Source organism: Linepithema humile, chromosome 7, assembly GCF_040581485.1.
Source record: "Linepithema humile isolate Giens D197 chromosome 7, Lhum_UNIL_v1.0, whole genome shotgun sequence".
Classification (NCBI taxonomy): Eukaryota; Metazoa; Arthropoda; class Insecta; order Hymenoptera; family Formicidae; genus Linepithema; species Linepithema humile.
The window spans coordinates 18,954,830-18,973,914 of NC_090134.1; the positions used below are offsets into that span (position 1 = coordinate 18,954,830).

Consider the following 19,085-nt stretch of genomic DNA (forward strand, 5'->3'; position numbering starts at 1 on the left):
TATACTTTCTTATATTTTTATATTTCTTCATAAAAAATTTTTTTTCTATATATATTTATATAATTTTCAAAATTCTATAACAATTTAAGTAAATTTTACAGTTTATAAATAATAGATTGCATACTTTGTATAAAATTTCAAATTTTCTATTGTTAAATTAATTTTGTATTTTATTATTTATTTGTAAAAAATGCAAATCACAGATAAGAGTATAATTGTCAAAGTATTTTTCTTAGCAAAGTATGATTCTTAGCAATTATATAATAAATATTAGTGAATAATGAGAGACTACAAATATCATCGTCATTTTAATACATATTATCATGCAAGTATAATAAATAAATTCACTCACCGGTTGTTGTACCCTAACCTAAGTACGCTCTTTTAGCTGTACCTGGAAAAAATAAATATTTTAATATTAATAAATATTTTAATTATATAAATTATATTACTATATGAATTATATATATTATATATATATAAATATTAATTATTATCTATATATTATTTAATTATTTTTATTTTGATGGAAACATTAAAATTATATGCAATTGCATAAATAATTCAAATAATAATAAAATAATTTCAAAATTTTAATAATTAGAAAATGTTTTAACAAATCTTTTAATAAATAGTTCATGAAATAAATATTTAACATATACAAAATATAATTGTGTATGTATGTGTTATTATGTTTTATCACTTGTAGGATAAATAAATAATAAATAGGTTTAAATAATGAACAAAGAATTGTGCTCACCTGTTAGAATATTGTAGTTTACCCCACCTGCTGCAGATTCCGTTCTCAACATCGTCAAGTTACCAGACAATTAGCTTCATTGATCGATGAATATTCACTTAATTACATATATCACTGAATGAAAATTAACCCGCGCATTTTTTTTCTACGAATCACAAAGATTTACATCGCGAACTATTACGTTTCGATACACTAAACACAAACGCGAGATAAAATACACACTATATCGCAACGTATCTGCGTGCATATTGAATATTATCAGTTTACACATTAAGCAATTCGCGATGTACTCAGAACGAGACGACTATTTTGATGACAACTTGTAGATACGAACATGATACGCAACTATGATTTATCTAATTCCAATTGAATTGCAACATGCCATATCTAAAATCATAAAACATATACTGCGCTTAGAATCTCTTAAGCAAATAGAAGAATTATTTTGCGTATTTATAGTAAATGCTTATTAAAATATACATACTCACTGGAATTGTAACCTATTTGAATGGATCGGCCGCCAAACGAGATCAACGCCGTTATCGCACATATCCACGGTAAATAATACGTTCCGGCAATCCCCCCCTTACTTTAATCGACACTCCCGATAAAAATTTACAGTAATTATGATCTTTAGTGCGTGATTATTACGGATAAAATGTTTGATTAAACAACTTACGTTCTGCAAAGTGTTCGCGCTCTCCGGAAAAGAAACGGAAAGGGCGCCATAGTAGCCAGTAGAGCGCGCAATAACCGGTAGAGTGCTCTACCGTCTATGTCACGTAATGCTATCCCGCCATTTTGTGTTACTTCCTGTTCTCTTCCACAAGCGCGCGAACGCTGTACGAGACGTGAGTTATTTAATCGAACATTTTATTTGTAATAATCGCGTAGTAAAAGTTTATAATTGTTACAAATTTTTGTCGGAAATATCGATTAAAGTGATAGACTATTGCCGGATCGTATGATATATTGCGGGTGTTCGCAGTTAACAGCGTATACAGTATCGAGTAGATCGCTGCGTTGTAAGATATTACTTTTTTAATCAATTTCAATTATTTGTATTTTTTATCTTACCTTTTGCATAACACGACGAATTTGCGACTCACATTTTGATTTTTGAAAATAAAATAAGCCGATACTTTGTTCAGTATTTTCTATAGTATTGTAGTACAGAATTCTAATATTTATTGATTTTACAGTAAAATTGATTTTGCAACAAGGTTGGAAGCAGCTAATGTAAAATCTGCAACAAATGAAGCAATTATTCTGGTGAGTATAATTTGTTGACTTTGTTTAATATTAAATATAGTATCTAATTAAATATGGTATATAATATATTAAATATTAATATTAAGTATAGTATAACATATGAGATTCTAATATTCATGGATTCTTTGGTAGGTGTGGTTCTGCAATAAAGCTATGAGCAGTCTAATTGAATCTGCAATAAGTGAAACAAACTGCAACACTCTGGTGAGTACAATTTGTTCATTATTTAAATATCTATTTAATATTACAATATAGTAGACACATAAACATGTGTAAAATAGAATTGTGCATATATATACAATTAAAATTCAGTCAAATATAGAATTTTCTGTTTTTTTACTTGCTTTTTTATTACAACACTATTACAAAGGTAGGAAAATATAAAAAGATAGCCGAACAGGAAAAGTAAAAAGAAAGAAAAATTAAAAGTTTCATTGTATGGTGGCTGTAATAAAAATATTTTTGTATTTTGCATTTTTTTATTTTTTTTATACAATTCAATTGTTACATGACGATTTATAAAATACTTAACAGTACGATTTAAAATGTATTACATAAATAATAAACTATTACAATATTTTTACTTTCCATGAACTTACATAGAAAATATAGGCAGTCTCTAAATTAGCAAATATGCTGATTGTTATTTATGCAAAATGTGCACATGAATTATTATACACAATATGATTCTTATAAAATATATAACATAATATATATATTCTAGATTAGTTTTGATTGTTGCCAATATAATATTTTGAAATGTATAAATTCATATGTCGCAGCATATTTAACAACTTAAGTATACTGATAAAATTTTTTCCATTATAATCTTCATTATTACTAAAGGTCAAGAACGGTAGACATACAATAGAATATTATAATCAATGATTGAATTATGTGCTTCGATATTCACTCAATATTTTTTATTACTTAATCTGTTTTTCTAAAAGTTTTCAAACTTGCGCTGGCTTGTTGTTCTCGGCCTAGCTTTTTTCCATTAATTACAAGTACAAGTGGAGTCTCAACACGAATAGATTTATAATCAAAATCCTAGAAAAGAATAAAGAAAAATTATATTTCCTTATATTATAAGGAAATTATATTATAAGATACACAAAAATACTACCAACATTATTCATATAAGAGAATTTTTGATGTATAACGAAAGGCTCTGGTATTCCAACAGAATCCCCGACTGTAACTCCTCGGCCTTTAGCTAGATTGTATACAGTAACAACAATACATGTCTTCTGTTCATCCACGAGACAAAAAGCACTAAATAGAAAAGAATAATTATATATTTTAATAGATAAAAAAGGGCAAAAAGTAATTAGTTATCTTATCAGACCATAAATACTTACAATGGGACGCAATCGGAATCTTGTATCCAGCAAACTACTTTTCCAAATACAACTTTCTCTGTATTTAATCCGAGAGCTAACTTTTCCAATGGAATTAGATCCAATTTTATAGATTTTGTTCCAGATGTATATGAACCATCTTTATATGGTCCTAAGTGTTTAATATCCAATGCCTACAGTTAATCATAAACCTATAAATATGTTTATTATGCCAAAATCATATATTATAATTATTAACACTTTTATTTTATCCCTGATTACTATATATAGATATTAATTTTTATCACATAAATACCTGTATCATTCGGTGCAGTCGTTTTGGTTTTATGTATCCATTATTATTAATTGAATTTTGTATATTTTTAAGATATTCTAGTAATTCGTCTCGTTTGTTGCACGGTGTTTCCCATAGTGGATCTAGTGCCACTGCGTTTTTGAAGGATTGTAATGCTAAATCATATTCTTCTTGATATTTTAAAGCCTAAAATAAATACGTATATTTAAAACAATATTGAAGTGCCCTATTAGAAAGTTTTTCAAAATAAAAATTTTAAAAATTATTGATACGTACTATTGCCTTATTATAAAATAGGTCAGGATAGCTTCTTGCAATAATATCTTTTTCCTATAAAAAAGTATTAGACTTTAACTTATGAACAATAATATCTATGCATTCTATATGTCTACACAAGTGATATAGAAAGTGAAAATATTATTCATAATTAATTTACCGCTTGCATATAAGCTGACATGCATAGACGTAAGGTAGTTGGACTTTGTGCTTCTGTAAAGAAGGAAGACAAATAGGCATTTCCTAATATGGCCCAGGAGATACCGTCGGTTGTGTCAAATTTTACTGCTTCTTTAGCATATTCCACTCCTTCTTGAATATTTTTTATTCGCTGTTCAACAGTTGAAGTTTGTTCTTGTCTAAGTACCATTGACAAATTCCGTAAAGATACTTTATTTCTATCCTGTAAAAGAAATAAAATATATTATAATTAATTCTTAATTTAATCAAAGATCTTGTTTGAACAGAGAATGAAAAAGATGTACATGTTGCAGAGCACCAACAAAACAATTTTTTGCTTGTTTTATATCATTATTTTTCCAATAACATTCTCCTAATTCATTCCATGCTTCTATTAATTTAGGCTCTAATTTCACAGCTTTACTTAGCAGTTCCTCTGCCTGTGGAATAAAACGATCCACAACATTTAGAGCCCTTCCCTTTAAATAATAATATTTCGCACGCGATCCATCAATTTCATATCCTTTACACTCGTCAAACTTGCTCAGTGTATCTTTCATCTCCTTCTCAACATCAGTATTCTTTTTTATTGCTTCATCGATAGAATGTGTTTCAAAGTAGCGATCTCGAAAGAGATATAGAGTTTTTACTCTCTCCTGTAATTAATAACCAATAGAGAACAATAAGAATAATATATATTGTTTTAAATTAAATAGATGAAATATATTATATTTAATTCTTAAACTAATCAAAGATTTTTTAAACAGAAAATGAAAAAGATATACATGTTACAAAATATCAATAAAATAACTTTTTGTTTGTTTTATATTATATCTTGAAGCGAGAAACCATACATAGAAAAAAATATAATATATTTTACATACCGTTAACGCTACAATTGGATCTTCTTTAACAGTATTTGAATTCTTTGCACCTGCGACAACCTTATCATCTATGATTGCAGACATTCTTCACTGAATTATTATAATGTGCAATAAATGAACATTATTTCAATGTGCGTCAAATGCTTTTCAGACGGCAGAAAATTTTATTCATGATCAATTACGGTCGTACGAGCTCGCCCGCAACATGAGATTTATCATTTGCGAACTATCAAAACAAAAGCTATAAACGAGCATGAAGGTTATGTGTCATACTACCCTAGTCATACTTGAGTATATGTAAACGTAAAGGCACTTTTTCACACTGACGCTCGACACTCAATTTCAGCGTTAGAAGACATCACGTGACTAAGAGTAACCAACCGTTGCAGCAGTTTTTGGTCACATGATGTTTTCTAATGCTGTAATTGAGCGTTGAGCGTCAGTATGAAAAGACACCTTAAGGTTAACGGTTAACTCCTTTTCCGCAATACTAGCGCCGCTTGTGGTGGCTATTTTAAATTGAACGGTTCCATTTGCAATTCGGACCGAGTATTGTGTCGCAAGTGAATTAAGAATATATACCAAAAATTGAGATCAAAAATAAGTTTTACACATATTGGTAATTGCAATTCCAATCAATTTTTCTTTCTCCATTACTTGAAAATGGAGTAAGTCCAATTTTATACCGAATCTCAGAGAATCGCGGATAAATTGCATCAAATTGAGTAAAATTTTCGAAAGATTCGCGTTCACATTATTTAAAGTAGAAACTATTTAGATTAAAACTAAGAAACATATAAACTAAAAACGTTTGTTGATGTATTTCTGTCGATATTTGTAGCATTTTGTATATTTGCTTTCATATTGGCTTTTATAACATTTTTCATCATATATATTTCTTTACAGGTAGCTCTCCCTTCTCCCCTTCTCATCCTCTCTCTCTTTCTCTGCTGGTTTGCAACAGATATTGGTCGTTTACAGTAGCAGTTTACAGTAGCAGTTTACAGTAGCTACAAAACTTTGACAACACCGGCAACGGTGAGTGCTATTATATTAATATTTTTAATTATAAAAGGTTCAGGCAACAGTCTTTCCATAAATTGTAACTATATTTATAAAATATTCATATCTTCCTTTTTTGGAAGAACAGAGGAACTTTATTTTAGACAAATACAAAATAATTTAACATAAATTAGTAAAAGATTACAAAATCTTGCAATATATAATGAGAAAATTAATAATCAATGCAAGTTTATTCCATATATGATTGCTGATTAAATTGATTAAATCAGCGTATAGGGACAGATTTTATATCATAAAAAAAGCATATAAAAATATTATATATTTATAAATTTTGTATGGACATTTCTTAAATGTAAATATTTGATTAAGTCACTCATTGCATCAATCTGCCAGATACAAGTATAGCAATCTTATTTTTAAAACAATAATATAAACAGTTTTTGTTCTGTTATAACGTAGATTTTTCAGTCAAAATTATTGAAGTTATAAATATTTTGTTATTGTGCAATGATAATTGAAAATAGCTCCATAGAAAAATGTTGCAAGTTATTACTCAAAATTTACAATAATGAGAATATTAATCAGTTGACAAAATAACACAATTGAAAAAATGATATAATACATTGAATAAATTATTAAAATATATAAGAATTTTCTATCATGTTATCATTATAAATATTTTTTTTCTAAAATACAGTAGTTGATAAATGTCTATTTGGCCTGTGCAACATTTTTCAATTAATATTTTTATTTTACAAAGCAGATTGATGCAAATAATTGAAGGTAAGTGATGGATTACAGTTACACCTCAATACAAAATATACACATATACGTGATAGTACAAAGTTACAAATATAATCTCGAAATATCACTTCTGTCATACACTTTTCTATTTTTTCATTGTCACACGTTAAATGTAAAACTTTAAATTGTGCTCTTATATTAATTTATATAATATACACAAGATGGGACGGATATATCCGTTACAAAAAATCGTTTCAAAATACTTATGCACTCTGCTCTTCTCAGCTCTTTACTTTATTCAGTAAAGGTATAACGTCTATTGTGACGAACATGTCGCCGTCGTTTGCACATGGCGCAACACTGTTTTCGTAGATCACATATATGTTTATGGTTTGCACATGATGAAGCTGTGTTATTCTTGCAATCTGAAAAATATAAAATTATATATGAAAATATATACGCACTAAAATTCTAACAAATAAATCTAATAGATGAAATTTCAAAAAAATTTAATAACTAATAAATTTTTATTTATTAGTTATTATAAGCAAAGTTAAATATTATTTCTTATTTTTTATTGCACATTATGGACATATAATTAATACAATAAGTGACAATAAAAATTTAATCGATTAAGACACGCATAAAAATTTGTCAAGCCAATTCTATAGTTTATTAGGCTGTATTGCACATACTACTGATATTTGTTGTTACGTATTAAGCTTTATAATAATTATTCGTAACATATTATATGTAAATGTCCGCACGTTAAATGTATCATGTGCGCATACAAATCGAGTGACGTTGCGTATGATCTCATAAACCAAACCGTTACAAGCCGCGGTTTCCTCATATAAATTCTAGTTTCCCGACGGTTTTGGACAAGGGCATATTCCGCAACTTTGGACAAGCCAAACGTTCTGTAACGTAACTAGCATAACTTAGCATTACATACGGCTACGCGTTCTAATTCTCTCGACTCCGTTACAACTGTGTTAGATTGTCCCAAACTTCTATTCAACATCAATTACTGTGGCACGACAAATGTGAGCTTAACTTTTAAATATTACACATGAAGAGTTGCACCATTGATACTAATTTTGCACGGCGATAACGTAACTTCTCGCGTAAACGCCTGAAAATAAGGTTGCAATTGTTTTTTTTATTTATTCTTAGAAAATCTCTTGCTAATATATTGGAAACATTTTGTTTCTGCAAACAAACTTTAAAAGATACAACTTTTGCATTAAAAAAATTGATAATATTTCATACAAAATACATGAAACAATTTTAAAGGGTGCAATTTAACTGTGCAAATGCAATTACCATTTTTCTCGTTGGCGCATTGCCGTCGGTAATAACAGCGTTTCGTGTCAAACGGTCTTCTGTCGAGATTACAATCGTCGGACAGCAAGTCTGTCTGGCGATCACGACATTGCACTTCTCTATGTTTAACTCCAAGCTTTATGAGACAAGTCGCGTTGCAACTTCCCCACTTTCCTGGAATCATAATTAATAAACACCGGCACGTAAAGTCTTTGTAAATACCTTGGCGGAATTCGCAGCGTTTAGTAAATGAACAGTTCATAATTTATAACAGTTATTCATCTTTTATTATTGTTCACAATATCACTGGCCTTCGTCGCTATGTTTTTCAACAAGTATTTAACAGAATATAAAATTCTTCAAGTATTCCATTATTTTTCTGTCAAATTCTAGTTAAGTAAAACATTTTTTTAACGAGGAGAAATTTTAATTATGAATATTAAGAAAAAGGAATACTACAGTGCATAAAGTATACTGGAGTACATGAAGTATCGATCGATTGCTTACCAGAGATCCACTTTCCACTATAACAGTCCTCGATGCTAGGCGGCTTGTTATCCGGATTACAATCACCCGGAATGGAACAGGTGACCTTCCTACTCCTCTTGCCATTCGAACAGTGACTCCACTTCGATACTGTCCATTTCGACTTGGTGTTGTACATAGAATTGTCCGGGTTTTCGTCGACGACATTATCAAACTCGAGAATCTCCGGTTCTTCGGTGGTGAGACCATCGACTATCGTCATGTCCTGCTCGTTGAGGCTGATGTTGTAGAACGACATGTCTTTGTTGTCGGCGTACACGATCAACGGCACTTCCGAGGTGGGTCCGCATGGCGGTAGATCGGGGCATGGTTCCAATTCTTCGGGCCGCATGTTTTTGTCGCAGTCGCGATCGGGTAGAGCCAAGTCTGATCGATCGGTACCCGCGCCGGAAAACACACACATCACCGATCTCTTGCGCAATGCACCGTCGCCGCATGTAACGGGGCACATCTGCCATGGGCCTACCCACCACCTAAAACGTTGAATGAGTTTGTAAGATGCTCTTATTTTCTAAATGACACATCGGACATTTTCTGGATTGTTAAATAATCTTTGGAAATTAAGATTTTTTACACGATTAAGATTTTTCATGTGAATAATATGTATGATTATTTCTAATATTTGTATAAAAATTAAATCCTTATTAATCAATTATTTTATAAAGTTTAGGAAGACTTTATAAAAGTCTGGGTATATAAAGTCTGTCTAAACTTTATAAAATAATTGATTAATAAGGATTTAATTTTTATACAAATATTACAAATAATCACACATATTATTCACATGAAAATCTTAATCATGATAAAAATAATCAAAAGTTTGACATTCTTTTTATTCTTCGAATTGTTCGATTAGTTCGGATATACAAAATATTTTAATCCTTTGAGCCCTAGTTTTGTTCAACCGTTTCGAATTTATTTGCGTGCGAGAGAACGGTATTCCTCGAAGTTCATTGTTACAATCGTTTTATCGAATTTCGAAGTTAGCTCACCTCGCAGGGCACGGATTCGAATTGCATTCGCGTACTTTTGGCTCGGGTTTCTCTATACCGTCGCAGAAGTGGTCCTCGACGATGCCACTTTTTCTTTCATGACAAACAGCGTGCGAAGTTTGAGTGCCGCCGCCGCAAGTAACTGTGCAGAGTGTCCAATCGGAAGACACCCACGAATATTCTGGAGCTCGATCAGGTTCCTTTTTCGGCACCGTGTATTCGTAACGTAGTCCAAAATTGCGATAGTGACCTCTATAAATTAACTGAAATGATAGAATTAAATTAATGACAATTAAAATTAAAAAACACAAAATTTTTAATTTAGAAATAAAAAATTTGATTATATATTAAAGAAAATATTTTTAATTTATTCAAATTCACGGAAAAAGATAGCAATTGTAGCTTTAGAAAGTTTGCATAAATAAATATAATGTTAATTTTTTAATTCTTAAACAATTATATTATATTATGTTTTGCATATGATTTATAGAATAGTAATGATAATGATAGAATAGCTAGAATGTACTCACATAGACCACGATGTCTTCCTTGATAGGACCTGGTATTCTGATTTTCTCTTTTTCTCGATCACGTTCGTATAAAGCTGGCGTTCCGGCGACTTCGTACTCGCCCGCTAAAGTGATCTGCCTGCCTGATCAGAATCTCAGTTTAAGACTTTAGTTGTGTTAATATTATGAAAGTTTCTTCCATCAAAGTGTAATATCTTCAAACTATACGATGAAGCGAGTACTGTCTCATAAAAATACACATACAACTCGAGTGATCGTACCAGTAAAAGTGATAAAATCGTGGATTATAGCCGCATTAGCTTTACTATCTCTAACTATATTTAACTTTCGCGCAGCTGCTTACGTTATCGATATTTTGCGATTTGAGCTATACGCACCGTTTTCCATTCAAGAAGTACTTGTCGGACTTTGGTATACCGATGCCGATGTAATTCTTGCTGTTACCGATCTCTTCGATCTTAATGTTTCGCGAGCCAGATGGAATAATAATAACTTCTTTATATCCGGGACCATCATTTTTGTCATAAACGCCGCTGGTGGTTTCACATTGAGTACCATCGCCGTGACAAATACCGCAGCGATCTTCCGTAGCATCGGAATCCACCGCCCAATCGCAGCCAACTTTCTAAAAATTATAATTATTTAATACTGAAAATATTTTTTTATATATAAAATTAAAATTTAGGAAAATATTTTAAATTCTTTTTTGGAGAAAAGATTTGTCTGATAAAGTACACTGACCCTGCATATGCCGGCAATGCACATGTCTCTGGTACCAACGTTGCATGGGGTACCATCGAGAGCAGCTTCTCCCCAAGGTACGATTACGCTTTCCTCCGTATCGGTGCAATAAAGTTCGCAAGGCTCCGCTAAATGAGACGATGCAAATTAAATTTCGCGTCATAATTAATGCTTAAACCATTGCACTGATCGTATGTTTCTACCTGCTTGCTCGTCTCTCAATTTGTAACAGAAATCGAATAATTCGATAATTACATTTTACATTACCACGTACAGTTTCGATTTCTCGTTCTTGCATGCCTGTAAATAACGTACGCAATTTGGAAAACTATAAAGTTACGGGAACTGCATGCGCGATCGCGGAAAAGAGCTCCGTGCGTCAAGAGAAGCGTGTACGGAAGTTTACTCACTTTGGTCGAAATACGGCAGCCAGGTATAGTTCTTTCCCTTATATTCTGTGCCGTCGTAGTCGCTGCATTGCAGCGCGCGGAAACTCGGCGCGCCTTCCGGGCAAGGCTGCGTGTTGCAAATTTTGTAGCGGCGTCTCTCGCCTATGCAGAACTTTCCGCCATGCGCGGGCTCCGGATGGTCGCATTTCCTCTCGACTATTGAAACCCCGGCGCCGCAAGTCCTCGAGCACTCGCTCCACGAACCCCACTCGCCCCAACCGCCGTCGATATGCCGCGGCCGATCGACGATAGGTACGCATTCTTGATTTTGACACCACTGCAAAGAGAGCGATGTGTAAAGATGTATTTTATAGAAAGTTTAAATTTACCAAACTTATATTCGAAATAAATAGCGGTTAATTAATTATGTGACAAATATTTTATGAAAAAGTTCATTCGTTGAGACTCTTTTTTTATTGTACCATGTGTTTTCCACAATGTGTTCCCGGAGCTGCAGGATGCATCATACTGGTGCAGCTGCCGTCTACGAAGCACCATAGTTTCGAGCAGATCTAAAATCATAAGTATCGCAATCATTTAAATCGGGTTAGTCCTAGCTAGATTCATATCGGCCATTTACCATTGATGGTCTTTGTTTACCTCGTGCAATGAAGCAGAAGTCAAACAGACAGAAGCTTCCCTTACACCGAATTGTAGCCTGCATTGGTGCTCGGCGTCATACATTGCACCGGGTGGTAAATCCGGATATGCGTAACTATTGTCCGCCGGTTCGTCTTCTAAACAATCGCCTTTCCCTTGGCTAGAATTCGCGAATTTACGTTATATTTTATCTTTTTTTTATACGTAAAAAACGGAAGTTGCATTATTTTAAATTAACTAAATTTATTAAATATCTTTTATTTACTCTAAAAAGTTCGTGATGTCTCTCCTGGAGCATCTCGACCAAGCCACTCCAACAGCGTCCACTTCAAACGTTGGCGTCATCACGTGTAATGTGTCACCTTCGCGCTTACTGCAGCCTATTTTTTCCGTGTCGTGATACATTCCGAAACTGAACAAAACGCACAGTAGAAATATTTAAAATTAATACACGTAGATGTTTATTTGAAATTCTAATTAAATTTCGAATATTTAATTCGAATATCTAATTTCATTCGAAATATCTCATTTGATATTTTACATTATAAAATTTCGATCTTCTTCTTTCGATATCGCGATACAATTTTTCGCTTACTTATGTCCCAATTCGTGTGTGATCGTGTGTGCCAACGTGATTCCATTGTCCTCGTTGACACTGCAGCTACGATCCGGTTGGCACATACCGGCGACATGCGCCACTCCCAAGGTGCTGCATGGAGTATTCGCGCGCGAACAAATGTCCTTCCTCGTCACCAGGATCGCTACGTCGTGGTGATTCGGGTGCGAGTCGTCGCTCGGATTTAGCTTCTGTTGCCATTTGCAGAAATTGTATAGGGTTCTGTCTGCGTTTACCGTGATGTTCAGCCCTTGCTGGGACAGAAACGGGATTGATCTCGAGTAATCGCTCGATCTGCGCTTGAGTACGCAAGCACGTACGTATACGTGACGTTGCGCGTTTATCGCGGAATTGATCTAAAAGCGACTTTAAGCGTTTGACGTAGATACCTCTGCGTCTTCTTCTTCGACGAGAATAATGCGGACCACGACGATGTTGATGAAATTGCCGATGGTGGGGTCGAGGTAGAGCGCGGATACCATGTTCATGATAGTTAAGAGATAGGTTTCTACATCGCCGTCCTGATGAAAAGCCATCATCGTCGTGTCAGCGACGATGAGAGCCTCGACATGACGCGGTGTACTGATCGATCTCTTGGAACGATGCCACCGTTTCGTCTGATGATGTTTCCTTCGTCCACGGCCTTGAACTTGTACGAGGCCCGGTTGAGTTTGCCATTCGAGCCGCGTCTCTGTCAATCGACGCGGTTCTGTCGGATATTTCGCGTGCTGTCATGATCAATATAATAGCTAATTTCTCTTTTAATTTGCGCTCTTTTTTATCCGTCAGTTTTTATTCGTCGACCGAACAATTTTAAAGGTTGCTAAAAATATGCAAAAATATATACACGTAATCCTTGTCAGTTGATCGAACTAAAATGTAGCTTTCACACCGCTTTAACGCCACAACTGATTTATGCAGATTGGCAGATCACTGGTCTGCAATTAAGATTTTATTTGGTCCGCCCGATTAATCGACCGCTATGCCGAAATAGATACTTATTGTAGTTAATTACGGGTTTGCAGCGAATTGGATTATCTTCTCGTGGGTAGCGCGCGCTTCGCCCTATAAAGGAATGTATCAACCGAGCGATCTCGCTTCTCTATATGCTGTGGGTAGCGCGCCCGTGCACATTTAATCCGTTGAAATGTGGGGTCGTCAGGACAGGCGGTTAGGTCGCGCCTTGAAGTTGTGCCAAAGACTATATACGAGCCGGTAATTTTGGGATTCGTACGGCGAGCAAATTAATTAAGTTTAACTCCGATTAGATTGATTAACTCGGGGCGCGCGGCATCGTTCGAATTACGACGTGAAGACCGGTTATCGAAGCTTCCGAGCAAATATTGCATCCACACACGAAATCTTTATAGCGTGTCGAGTTATGAAGCAATTATCGCGGTCGAACGGTGCTGGAAACGTTTGTCGGAATTGTTGCGATCCTGTTACCACTATGTGCTTGAATATTCGCTTCAGTATTCCCGCGCGAGACTATACGCTCCCACACCCTTTCTCCCGCCTACCCTGCCTTCCTCCCCGCTCGGATATTATCGTCGGCGAAAAATAAAGAACAGACAAGGCGTCGATGACACGCCCACGTTCTTGTACCATGGCGCGTCCAATTACATTATACGTGCAGACACATAAATACATGCGATACATATTACAAGAGAGGGCGAGAGCAAGAGATGTGGGACGACGGTGTGTACGGGGGAGGGGAGGAAAACGCGCGGGTGTAGGGCGTGCGGGCGAAAGGCGAAAGAGGAAGAAGAAGAAGAAGGTGTCGGGGTCTGTTCTCACCGCGGGTGCCGCAATTTCTCTCCTGCTTCCTCTTCTTTTTGCGCCGTCGCCTGCTACGACCGCCGCCGGCGACGATCTCGAGCTGCTGTTGCTGCTGCTGTTGCTCGGCCGAGCGCCGGAAGATGAGATGGGGCCGGCCCGCTGCCGGGACCCCGTGAATCGACGAGCGGGCACCGGCGCCTACTAAGTCGTTGGTCGTCGCTTCGTCGACAGACGACGTGCCGCGTTTTTCTTCTAGAGACACGGCGACTGGTTCCAGCCAGAACTCGCCGTGGTCGCCGCGCAGCATACCCGCCTGAAACACAAAACCGGGTTTCGTGTTACCCAGACACACAGAGACTGTATATCGCGGCGAGACGTCTCTCCCGACGATGCCGAATAAGAATGAGCCGTTTAGGTTGAAAGTAGCGCGTACATCATCTTGAAGAGCCTGTTAACCCTTCGCGAGTAAACGGCGAGACCGCCGTATTTTTAAGCTTCACGCCTGTTATTTCGTGGTTTTCTTCGAAAATTAGCTTTGCATAATAAATCATGCGTTTAGCGTCAAAACTTTATATAAGTACATACGGAAAAACTTTACGTAACACTAATCGCTATATTTTCATCATTTTCCGCGGCGCGCAAAATTATTGCAACGTATAAAGCAGCGTGTATTTTGGAGCATTTGCGTCATCGGCAACGTCAACAGATCTCTACGTCTAATTTAGCGTGTGGTCACGTTTCACATCTCTGATTAGAGCGGAATTAATCGCGATCTTCAGCGTGGGAGGAATGGCGGGCGCGAGAAATGGCAGACACGCGAGGGCGTATCTTTTCGCAATTTTGCGCAAACACTGACGATCGTGACTATGCGCGGAAATATTAATACATTACTCGAGATTATAAGTTACGAAGATAAAGCGCGCGGGACTGGACTGGAAGCCGTGCGTAGTCAGCGAGAGGTATATCAGCACGGTATTAATATTATATAAGTATGTTCACCTTAAGTACTTGGAAATTGAGTTTCCACCGAGTTGGTTTATATCAGCCGAGTATTACTTAGTTCCTGTAAGCACTCCAACGTGGAAAGGACACCGCTCGATATTGCACGGTATGCGCGAAAACAGAAGGGGGGGAGGGACGTTAATGTAAAATGTATTGGAACTTGCCGTTCATTATTTCAGCCATCAATCGCTATCTGACAGGAAACGGCGAGACCCTGTCAGTGACCACGAGTGATTAATGCCGCGGAGCGTAGCCGCGGGCGTGCTAATCTGCAGCATGATCAACATTGGTTTGCGTTATTCTATTTCTTGTTTCGAAGGTGTTAGAACTCGGACCTCCGACGGTGCGTTAGGCGTCATGGAACAAGTATCCCGAAAGTCCGCGCAATCGGTGTAAAAAGAGGACGGCAGAACGATTTTGAAGGCGAGGAAAGCGAAGATTTAGAATCGGGGCGGGGTGACGTTTACTTATCACGGCTAGTTCTCGAAGTAAAACAAAGTTTTACGCGAATCAGAGAAGAGACATAGCGAATTTAAATATAAATTTCGATTGTCCTTACATTTATATTAGTTCTTATAATCAATTAATTTTGTAACAGCCAATTGCAAGATAATATCATTGAAAATAATACTGATAATATTACGAACAAGGATTCCACAATATTTTTTTATAAAAGATAATTTCATAATGCGATAAAGTTGAAAAAAAAAGTATAATTATATCTTTCTTGTGATTTCAATCTCGTATATACTGTCTCTTCGTTAAGAAAATGTTATTAACAGAATTAATGTTTGGAGCAGGCACATGAATAAACAGTGAGATATTACAGTCCATGTGCTACTAGAAATTCCATCTGCGTCGCGGATTAAACTTCGTGGCGCGGTAGCAACTAGTATACATATTAATGTCTAATAGCCTAGATTGTTTACCTCACACTGCCGTTCGTATCGTCATCGTCGGTGTCACGAGACAGGTATTCCCGTGTCCCAGCAAAATAAAACGACTAACGAAGCGAAGCGAAGCGAAGCGAAAGCGAAAGAGAGAGAGAGAGAGAGAGAGAGAGAGAGAGAGAGAGAGAGAGAGAGAGAGAGAGGCAAGAGAGGCGGTAAAAGGGCTAAATATAGTCGGGACGAGGTGGCGCTCGCTATTTCGATTAGCCCTCGACGCAGACCGTGAAAAATCACGGCGCCAGACTCACAAAGGCGGGAAAGAAAAAGAAGAAGAAGTGGGGCCTCGTCGTTGAAGGATCTCAAAGCGTAAGAGGTCCGGCCGTGACTTGGCTCGGCATGGGGCCTCACGGCGTTCTCGCCTCCACCTCCTCTTCCTCTTTTCTCCTTGTCGCGCCGTCTTCGTCTTATTGCATCTCTTTCTCCTTTTCTCTTCTTCTCTCACATACTCACAAACTTTGATCGGCTATATAAGGAGTGATTTGTTGCCGCGGCTTCAACGACGGCGATGGGCAGGATATTTCGTCGTCGACTTCGTTAGCCCTTCTGCGACCGAAAAAAGTTTCGAAAAACGGACGGACGTTAAATCGTTCTATCTTTATCGAATCACGTAGATTGAATCGCTCTGTCTATTTCGTCAAGATTTACAAGGGGTTAATAATCGCAACGATTTCCGCTGATTCTTTCGGACAGGAATTTATCTGTCGAAAATACAGAGTACGCTCGAACAATGATAAATATGATATCCGTATATTCACCCGCGTGTTCTCAACCGAAACGAAATAATTGGGAATTATGGCGCATATGTTAGTTGCACTCGCGCGATATTTCATCCTTTCGTTGAGGAGATCTTCGATTCGCCGATATCTGTCGATCGACGGGTTTAATTTAATAACTACGACTTTCATCTACTATCGGATTCTATATTCCGAATGTTTTATGCGATCCAAAGCGATACTCTCTGTAAAAATACAAGCCATCAAAAACATCACAGTCCGTTATATAATAAAAGCATGAAACTGCAAGTTTTGTTTCCCAAATAAGATTCATAAACAAAGTAATATTAAAAAATTCTCGTCTTCGATACGCGAATAAATTGTACAGCTATACTTTTGTGAATCGTTATCGAGGGTTTCAAAGATGCATGCATAAAAGAATACTATCGATTCTACGGTCTGCATCTACATACACGTTCGTTATTTGGCATTACTAGCTGAGAATTTGCTACTCTACAGGTTGAATGCAACTAATTGGCAAATAAATATATCTCGACGGTAGCACGGCGCTTACCAGGAAGCTATTCGAAAAGCTACGCGTTTCTTTTCTTTCGATTGTACCGTGTATGTATGAACTAGAGGAGAATATACGCGGTATGCACCGTCGTATATTCGCCGGATTCGATTAATTCCGCATATCGACCAGTAATTTACGGCGGTTTACGTTACAACCGCGTCCTCAGCGGAGGAGGAATTTCTATTGCAACGTCGTGCCGCAAATTCTGTATCTGTTGCGTCTCCTCTAATTGCCGCGGACACGCAAGAATCGAGTAACAACCCTGTAAATTCGCTATTCGTCCCCTGAGCGTCATTAACGAGCGAGCGCGCTAAGCCGGTCGAAAGTAAGGCGGTTTACATAAAGTACTCTGATCAATTATGCATAGTTATAATTACGTAAAATATTATAAAGCCACTGCGCTCGGGTACGCGCTCTCCGCGCAACGGTATCGCGAGCGTTTGAATTATTAATCGGTACGCAACTCGTTGCAAACGCGACCTGGTCGACATAAATTACCGCCGCCGCGCCGCGGCGAGCCAGTTCGCTAATCGTGCGACGCACACCCGCACTGTCGACGCAATCGATCGTGACGATTGCACAAATGCCGATCTACGGGTGGGAAGAGTAGCATAGGTAGCCGCAAAGAAAAACGCGAGAAGTCCCGTCCACGCGCGCTAACGCGGCCGCGATTGCGCGTTTCCGAGAGAGACGCAACAAGGCGAACTCGATTAGCATGAAATCGTGCGCGTCGTCGCTCGCGGCTGCGAAAGTACGCCGATTCTGGTTAATCGTGATTACCTCGTCGTACTTCGCGGCCTCTCTCGCCACGTTGCACGGTTCAATACGCGCGCGACCGTCAAGGCAATTTTACTCTACAAACGCTGTATGTATAAATTATTATTGAGCGACCAACGAGAAATACCGATGGGCGGTCGCAACACCGAGACACGTCGACGCCCATGTTTAGCGGTCGACGGAGCCTACGGCCCCGGCTTTTACGACGCATATTTGCACCTATGTTCAAGCGCGCATTGGCTCCCCCAATGGCGATTGTTGCGCGCACGCGAATATCTACCACGCTTGTCGCGCGACTCGACCGCCGTTGACAGCCGTAAAAGACGATTAGACTTGCCTGGTTGGCGAAGCCGATACGATCTGCCGCCGTTACGGGCTCGTTGATTTTCGCTCCACCGTTAGCCGCGGTGATCGCACAGGGAAATTAATTATCGGAATCCGTGAAAACGTTTGATTTCTACGTGACGTTAACTACAATTCGTCGATGTCATTTGACGATTTTACTCTTTTGAGAGTTAAATTTTCCTTGTACAATATCTAAATCTAGTGGTGGTAGTTTTTTATTTTTGGTAAATAATATTATAAATTACAATTTTTTTCGAATGAAGCTGTAAAATTATAATAGATTACAATGAAAAAAAAAAACAAATAACAAAATACTACGATTAAAAGTATCTTTTAATCGATATCAA

At 36.9% G+C, this 19,085-nt stretch overlaps 2 protein-coding genes and 2 long non-coding RNA genes across 10 annotated transcripts in view; 1 reads left to right on the forward strand and 3 right to left on the reverse strand.

The window, feature by feature from the left end:
• Window positions 1-275: 275 nt before the first annotated feature.
• On the reverse strand, window positions 276-1,475 carry LOC137000971 (uncharacterized). Of its 2 annotated transcripts, none has more exons than XR_010891107.1 (3): window positions 1,245-1,475; window positions 761-1,147; window positions 276-394 (listed from the first exon to the last, which is right to left on the reverse strand). It is a non-coding gene; the product is annotated as an uncharacterized lncRNA (long non-coding RNA). The 2 variants fall into 2 exon arrangements; XR_010891108.1 differs by having other exon boundaries at window positions 277-394; window positions 1,249-1,475.
• Window positions 1,476-1,566: 91 nt separating this feature from the next.
• Window positions 1,567-6,262, forward strand: LOC105670055 (uncharacterized). Its single transcript, XR_001100369.2, has 4 exons — window positions 1,567-1,785; window positions 1,963-2,032; window positions 2,165-2,236; window positions 5,935-6,262. It is a non-coding gene; the product is annotated as an uncharacterized lncRNA (long non-coding RNA).
• On the reverse strand, window positions 2,492-5,354 carry LOC105670054 (tetratricopeptide repeat protein 5-like). Its single transcript, XM_012363361.2, has 8 exons — window positions 5,029-5,354; window positions 4,450-4,800; window positions 4,125-4,367; window positions 3,965-4,018; window positions 3,689-3,874; window positions 3,394-3,566; window positions 3,163-3,307; window positions 2,492-3,082 (listed from the first exon to the last, which is right to left on the reverse strand). The coding sequence occupies exons 1-8, from the start codon at window positions 5,110-5,112 to the stop codon at window positions 2,963-2,965; spliced, it is 1,356 nt and encodes a 451-aa protein (XP_012218784.1). The 5' UTR covers window positions 5,113-5,354; the 3' UTR covers window positions 2,492-2,962.
• A 548-nt stretch (window positions 6,263-6,810) lies between the features above and the next one.
• AdamTS-B (ADAM metallopeptidase with thrombospondin type 1 motif B) overlaps window positions 6,811-19,085 on the reverse strand; it is a 42,147-nt gene continuing 29,872 nt past the window's right edge. For 3 of the 6 annotated variants that reach the window (XM_067358604.1, XM_067358606.1, XM_067358607.1), the window contains 15 exons: window positions 14,393-14,687; window positions 12,985-13,304; window positions 12,575-12,849; window positions 12,245-12,391; window positions 11,980-12,139; window positions 11,802-11,891; window positions 11,341-11,656; window positions 11,134-11,230; window positions 10,931-11,058; window positions 10,567-10,810; window positions 10,190-10,307; window positions 9,660-9,922; window positions 8,629-9,140; window positions 8,122-8,295; window positions 6,811-7,220 (listed from right to left, as the gene is read on the reverse strand). In XM_067358604.1, the coding sequence (XP_067214705.1) occupies window positions 7,090-7,220; window positions 8,122-8,295; window positions 8,629-9,140; window positions 9,660-9,922; window positions 10,190-10,307; window positions 10,567-10,810; window positions 10,931-11,058; window positions 11,134-11,230; window positions 11,341-11,656; window positions 11,802-11,891; window positions 11,980-12,139; window positions 12,245-12,391; window positions 12,575-12,849; window positions 12,985-13,304; window positions 14,393-14,687 (3,270 nt within the window). In that variant the 3' untranslated portion in view covers window positions 6,811-7,089. Of the gene's footprint in view, window positions 7,221-8,121; window positions 8,296-8,628; window positions 9,141-9,659; window positions 9,923-10,189; window positions 10,308-10,566; window positions 10,815-10,930; window positions 11,059-11,133; window positions 11,231-11,340; window positions 11,657-11,801; window positions 11,892-11,979; window positions 12,140-12,244; window positions 12,392-12,574; window positions 12,850-12,984; window positions 13,305-14,392; window positions 14,688-19,085 lie in introns of all 6 variants that reach the window. The other 3 variants (XM_067358605.1, XM_012363358.2, XM_012363359.2) reach the window with 3 other exon arrangements.

What these genes read in the sequence shown, in the direction of transcription:
- LOC105670054 (XM_012363361.2), bottom strand. Translation starts at nt 5,112, where the DNA reads ATGTCTGCAATCATAGATGATAAGGTTGTCGCAGGTGCAAAGAATTCA. An exon ending in TGTCAGCTTATATGCAAGCG is followed by an intron (nt 4,019 to 4,124) that starts GTAAATTAATTA and finishes ACTTTTTTATAG; the next exon opens with GAAAAAGATATTATTGCAAG. An exon ending in AATTCTCTTATATGAATAAT is followed by an intron (nt 3,083 to 3,162) that starts GTTGGTAGTATT and finishes ATTCTTTTCTAG; the next exon opens with GATTTTGATTATAAATCTAT.